At 33.0% G+C, this 7,004-nt stretch overlaps 1 protein-coding gene across 1 annotated transcript; it reads right to left on the bottom strand.

Moving 5' to 3' along the window:
- Positions 1-3,445: 3,445 nt before the first annotated feature.
- LOC107630637 (inactive protein kinase SELMODRAFT_444075) lies at positions 3,446-6,725 on the bottom strand. The gene is made up of 9 exons (XM_016333839.3): positions 5,911-6,725; positions 5,677-5,831; positions 5,505-5,599; positions 4,495-5,432; positions 4,256-4,416; positions 4,109-4,185; positions 3,892-4,039; positions 3,648-3,818; positions 3,446-3,566 (listed from the first exon to the last, which is right to left on the bottom strand). Exons 1-9 carry the CDS (start codon positions 6,116-6,118, stop codon positions 3,543-3,545), a joined length of 1,977 nt encoding a protein of 658 aa, XP_016189325.1. The 5' UTR covers positions 6,119-6,725; the 3' UTR covers positions 3,446-3,542.
- Between the last annotated feature and the right edge of the window lie 279 nt (positions 6,726-7,004).

The following is a 7,004-nucleotide window of genomic DNA, read 5'->3' as shown; positions in this document are numbered from 1 at the left end:
TGGAGTTTAGGAGAGAGAGATTAGGGTTTATTTTAGGGGTGTCCATGCATCGGATCGTATCCGCAGATCCGCGGTAAATATCCGCATCCGATCCGAAAATTGCAGATACGATCCGATCCGCAAAATGATCGGATCGGATCGGATCGCGGATATCTGCTCTACATCCGCGTATCCGATCTGCGGATCCGCATATCCGCACAATAATAATTAAAAAATAAATATATATATATATGTTTAGTATTATATTTACTTGTTTGTATGTTTTAGTTAGTAATTATTATTCATATATTGTATTATTTTATTTTTTTTATTTAGAAAGAGTTTGATTAAAAATATTTTAGGAATAAATAAGTTTAAAAGTATGAAAAAAATATTTTTATTGAATTTTTTTTACATAGAAATATGATTAAAAAGAGAAGGTTTAATCATGCGGATATATCCGATATCCAATCCGATCCGATCCGCACATTTGCGGATCGGATCGGATCCGGCACTAAAAAGCGCGGATATCATATCCGATCCAATTCGATGGAAATTGTGTGGATCGGATCGAATTTTCGGCCATATCCGATCCGATCCGATCCGCGGACACCCCTAGTTTATTTGGGGAGTGAAAATAAAAATAAAATTAGAATAAATTTTTATTAATGATAATTCAATTCTTAATTTTTAAAAATATAAAATAAATCTTTATTAATTAGAGTTGTTTAAAAAATTAACTTATTTGAGTTATGTACCTATAATATATATATATATTGTATCATAACAAATAAAGGCACCACCTGGTGGAGGCCAAGGATCGTGATAATAATTATTATACTTTATGTATGTTATATTAAACAAAAATGTAATCATGAAGTTTCTTAAATTCTAGAGATTCCGAACGAAGTAGTAGTAGTGGCTTTCTTATTTTGCAAAGAGGTATTCTAGCTAGCTATCTCCTTTCTTTTAATAAGTCAGTGGGGGCAACATGGATACCTTACTGTAAATAATAATATAATTAATAATAATGTTGATATTGATTGTATTTGCAGATGAGGAAACTTGTTTAATTTTTTCCTTTATTTATGTGCATATGATGATATAACACAAATAAAATGTGAACTTTCTTAATTTGTTGCAATCGTTATTTACTTATTTCAGAGTTCATAGTGACATGATCATGATATATATTAGGACAAACTACCAAAATTGTCCCAATTTCTGAATTTCTTGCCAGAAACATCTATCTCCCACATTTATTGGCGACAAAATATTCTCAAAATATTTTAATGCGCAACAAAATAACCAACATTATATATATATTTTTAAAATATATTTTAAAATTGAATTTTTATCTTTTTTTACTGTATTTTTTAAATAAATATATAAATATTTTTATAAAATTTTAGATCAAATATAAAAATTGTGTCATATTTATATTTTTTTAATTATTTTTCGTATTTTATAATAATTTAAAAATATTTTTATTATTATTAAAATTGGAAGATATTTTTATCAACATCTTCAAATAAATTTAGTGGTTTATCCTATATTATCATCTATGAAACACGGACACTTTCTTGAGTTGTTGTGTCTGCGTGTCAGACGCATTTCGGACATGACACTCACCGACACTCGTTAGACACCCATGTCTGTTGTGTCCAAGCGTGTCTTACTAAAAAATAAAAAATTCTTTTTCGGACACACTTATTCTTAACAAAATACCATCACGTGTTAGCGTGTCAAATCTTATTCTTATCATATATTTTTAAAATAAATTTAAATATAGTATATATTATTATTTATTAAAAAAATATTTTAAATATTTTATATAATTAAAATAAGACATTAAAAATAATTAAAATTTTTAATTTATATTTTAATATTAATAAAATATCAAAATATCATTACAATTTATCTAAAAATTACTTTATATTTTATATGTATGTATGTTCTCATATCATGTAAAATTTTAAAATTCGCGTATCTATATATTCTATGTCATGTCGTATTTCATGTCCGTGTCAGTATCCGTCCATCCTAAATTATCATACAAAACTTAACTAATAAGTTACTAAAATTGACAGCGGAAACAGCGAGAGAATTAATAGAATGAGGAGAGCCAAGATAATTAAAAATGTCTCCGCATTTCTCTTATCATATCATATTGTACTATTTTACAGCTCATTACGAATTGATCGACATAAAGGTGAAATTGATTATAAAAAATGGCAATCATGACTCTGCAGAAATTGACAACTGAAATTAACACAAAAAGTATAAAAAATAGATACTGTAATATGTTTCCATCATCGATATGTTAATTCACTTAATTGCTTTCCACATGCTTCAAGGGGTTTCATATTGTAACAGTATAACATACCCGTAAAACTGTTTAGTTTTTCTTCTTCAAATAATGGGCAAAAAATCTTATCCACATCTTATCTTATATCTTAAATAATATTATTATTGAAGAAGCAACGGGAACTCATCGTCATCATAAACGGTGTAATTAAGTATTTTTTAAATATTATTTTTTATTTAATTTAAAAAAAATAAAAAACAAACAATTTTTTATTTTTTAAATAATTAATACATAAAAATAAATATTTAAATTAATTAAATAATAATAAATTTTTAAAAAAATTAACCAAAAAATTTTAAAGAACAAATAATATTTTTGCATAATAAAATAGGACCATGGTGATGTATCTACGGACATCTTGACAAAAATATCACATCTTGGGGAACCAATTTTCCATTCTTTTACCATCACATATAAAGCACGTTTAATTTGCCTTGTAAAATTGCCAGCTGTATTACAAGTGTAAGAAAAAACAGAAAAGATCTTCACAGTTAATTCATAGTAATTTATAGGGTCACTACTCACTAGCTTTATGAAAATGACAGTAAGACCTTGTTGCAGGCCTTGATGGCAATGCCAGAGAAGCTGGGACAAAAATGTTCCAACCTTGTTAATTACTCGATACTGTAATTAGGTTCGACTGATTAAAAAAAATGCTTTTCCCTTCTCATTCCAAAGCAAATACTGTTGGAAAGACAATGACATTGTAATACTGTATTCTCTTTTTACCATAAAGAAGGAAATGATTATATAATAAGGCAATTATGGCAGTCGAGCGAATATAGTTTCTGTATTGTGTATTTGATTAGAGTTTGTTGAATTTGGGGGGCCAACCCATGTGGAGTGGGGAAAACATAACCCATATTGTTGGACCCATTACATAAAGTGCCAATAAAAACAATGATCCACACATACAAGCCCAAATACTAACAAGCCTTTTGAGCTTCTTTGATTTCTATTGTTTTGTTTTTCTTTTAAATGATTCCTTTATGTTTATATTGTTATTTAATACACTTGTTTATTTTCTCTTTATTAATTAATTTATTTTCTTGGAGACTAAATGTTTGCTTTACAAAATTTTGCTACGCGCGTCAGGGGGAACCAAAATGATAATAATAAAAATAAAAAAATAGAGTAGTGATTTTCTGTACAATGAAATTAATCCGAGTTTGATTTTGATTAGAGTGTACAATGTTCATTCTTCCAGCATCCTTAGCACCTATAATCATAATAAATATGAATAAGTATAAACGAAAAGTAGTAATAATTGGTATGAATATTAGTTAGTTAATATTGGAACCTGAGACATTCTGGGCCTTGAATGAGGGTCTCTTCGGATGCACAAGGAGCAACATTGCAACATTCGATTAACCTCTTTAGCAATATACCCTTTCCCTTTCCATATTATAGGATCAACTAGCTCTTCTCTCGCTTCTGCTTCTTCATGTTTAAGTTCAAGCAATGGCCGTGCCTATCCAATGAAGATGCATAAATGACATGAAATGAAATGAAAAGATAGAGAGACATTCATGTATGTTTGTTACCCATTCACTGAGGCATTGCTGGCCTTTGGGGCGGTTTATATCAATGGCTTTCCTTCCTGTTACAAGCTCCAATAGCACTATTCCAAATGAATACACATCAGCTTTCTCTGTTATTTGCCCACTTTGAGCATATTCTGGCGCCAAATACCTACAACACAAATCCCATTTCAATGAAATTTATTTAATTTAACAAGAATTGGATTTAATGTGGATGTACCCAAATGTTCCTATGACCCTGGTTTCCACACCCAAATCTCCATCAGGTTGCCACCTAGCAAGTCCAAAATCTCCCACCTAACATAAACTTGTTAGGCTGTTACAACCTCAAAGTCAATGAAATGATTGTTGAGGCAGCTAATAATACCTGTGCTTCAAAATCATGAGTAACGAGGATATTGTTAGGTCGCATATCACGGTGCACAATACATCCCACTCTGCATTCTTCATGTAGGTACCTTAAGCCGCGAGCAGCTCCCACTGCGATTTTTTGCCGAGCAGACCATTCTAGTACTTTCTGTTTTCGTCCTGCGAAATAGATTACCATCCATCATAACATTTTACTGATCAAGATCATTGGATAAAAGGAATTTAAAAGGAATTTACCATAAAGATGAGAATCCAAAGAGCCATTGCATATGTATTCATAAACTAGTAATCTTCTACCATCCTCCACACAAAACCCAATTAGCGTCACAACATTCCGATGTTGTGCGCAGCTTAAGACTTCAACTTCTGAGCAAAATTCTTTATCACCTTGTGTGCTGGCTAATTTATACTGCTTCACAGCAATGACTTGCCCATCCGGTAGCACGCCGCGGTGTACAGAACCAAAACCACCTTGTGCCAAGAAATTTTCTTGTGAAAAACCACCCGTGGCGAGTTGCAATTCGGAAAAGGTAAACCACCTTGGAGGGTTTCCAAATGCAGGTGCCTTGTGCTGACAAATAGAGCACAATGGAGGAGGACCAGGAGGTGCATTTCTCGCAAGCGAAATTGCATCTCTAACACTTTTGCTTAGGTTGACATCAATCTTACAATTAAGCACTCCTAAGACAGGGTCTTGATCGCCGAACCTTTGCATACTGTCCTCACCATCAACACAAATCACATTGGCAATCCAGGGCTGAATATATGAACTTTTTGAAGATAAACTTAGCTTTTCACTCTCCGAGTCAGATTCAATATACTCCAGATTTTTCAGTCCCTCGTGCCTTCGCCTTTCATAAATATCACTCTGGAAAAATGGTGAAGTGCTAGGATCTGAGCTCGATAGTGATGAGGTACCAATATCAGTTGCAGTCAATAGCGGCGATCCTTGCTCAGGACTACTAGCTGGAGTAACAGCAGGACCTCTAATTGTGTCTGGATTTTGTTTTGCATATGCACTCAGCTCCAATGACAATGAACACCCCCCATCATTAAGTTCCATCTTCGGTGAACTGTTCAAATTCAAGCGCAGAATCTTTGCCCTTGATCGCTTCATACTTACAATATTGCAATGCAGCTGCTCCATGCAGCACTTCTTTTCTTGTTTCAATTTTCTGCAATCACGGATTAATCAATAGACAACATGAAACACACAAAACAGAAACATAATGTGAAATATATATTACTTGTCCAATATAACCCAGCTTGAGTGGACTCTCTTGGCTTCAATGGCAACTGCTCCACATAAAGAACTCGAAAGAATCTTAACTCTGATCTTTATCTGTATAAACATTTTTGGCAGATTTGAAAACCTGAATACTAAGCATTAGAAAGACAAACACACAGTTATGTACCAACCTTGTCTGGATCATATAAATCATGGAGTTGAAGCACCAATTGGGAACAGGAACTTGTAATAATTTCTTTCTGATCTGAAGCGCTTCCTAAGTGGGATCTCCAGTTACTAGTGGTACAATCACTGGTAAATCTTGAGAATCCCCAATTCCTCTTGCCTGAAAATGTAAAGATCACAAATCATGATTCTTACAAAATCAAAATGAGTAAAAGCAAGATTGAGAGTGGAATGAACACCTGAGGAGAGAAAAGGAATGACAACTAACAGCTTAATGGAATCCCCTGGTTGAACAACATGAGTCAATGCCCAAACCAAAGCAGTTCTTGAAATTTCTCTTGAAGCTTTAACTGCAACAACTACTACTTTCCCACTCACCATCTCTTCTTCTTCTTCTTCTTCTTCTTCTTCTTCTACTTCTTCATAACTTCCCTTTTTGCTGCTCATCTCAAAGTTCCAAACTCTGCCAAAAATTCAAGTTACCAAAAGCCCTCCAATCTCAATGTTCCCATCACAAACACTAGAAAACTGAATTCGGGTTCAAGATCACGACTTTGCATAAGGGTGACAACATCCTCGGAACCACAAGAAATACTAAACACTCAGTTACTGACACAAACTTCAAGGTGACTTCAGTTAAAGCATGAGCACGTGAAAAGCCAGGTTGGGTTCAGCGCATGCACAAGAAGAGAAGTAATTTCTTGAATCTTGAATCTTGATGAGGCGGGTATGCAATTTGAGAGTTGAAAGAGAAAATGGGTTCAGGTGAGGCAAGCTTGAAGCTGGGGAACCCCATCATCTTCTTCTTCTTGGCATTTTCCTGTAACAGTTTTCTGAACAATGATTGTGACTCAGAAGAAAGAGGAGAAAGCGGTTAAGACAAAAATAACAATAACAATAACAATAAAAAAAATATTGTAGAAATGAAGGATAATCTCAAGCAAATGATGACACGAAGAAAGGTACAATTGTATGTGAGACACTATAACTAAATCCTGTGCCTCTTCGACTGATCCCAAAACTCAATTGAGTCAGATTAACCGCTGATTTCAGTTATTACTGCATAATACATTTAGTTGTATATATTGAAATATTTTTTTATTTTATTTGAATATAAAAAATTATATTTAATAAGTATTCCAAAATATTATTTTTATACAACATTTACCGAGTAAATAGCCAAATTGGTCCCCGAAAGATAGCCCATTCTGCAAACGAGTCCCCGTAAGAAAAAGATAATAAAATTTGTCCCCGAAAGTTTTAAAATTGGTAACGTTAGTCCTTCCGTCAAATGTTTCAGTAACGGCGTGAAGATATGCTGACCTGGCCGTTA

This window comes from Arachis ipaensis, chromosome B3 (assembly GCF_059453495.1).
Source record: "Arachis ipaensis isolate K30076 ecotype BB chromosome B3, ASM5945349v1, whole genome shotgun sequence".
Lineage (NCBI taxonomy): Eukaryota > Viridiplantae > Streptophyta > Magnoliopsida > Fabales > Fabaceae > Arachis > Arachis ipaensis.
Note: the sequence above shows the minus strand (reverse complement) of the source record. Positions and strands in the feature narration are given on the sequence as shown.

Excerpts from the sequence above, each read along its gene's own strand:
- LOC107630637 (XM_016333839.3), bottom strand. The coding sequence starts at position 6,118 with ATGAGCAGCAAAAAGGGAAGTTATGAAGAAGTAGAAGAAGAAGAAGAA. Across the intron at positions 4,417-4,494 it reads TTTGGATTCTCATCTTTATG|GACGAAAACAGAAAGTACTA; the intron begins GTAAATTCCTTT and ends TCTATTTCGCAG. Across the intron at positions 3,819-3,891 it reads AGCAATGCCTCAGTGAATGG|GCACGGCCATTGCTTGAACT; the intron begins GTAACAAACATA and ends TTCATTGGATAG.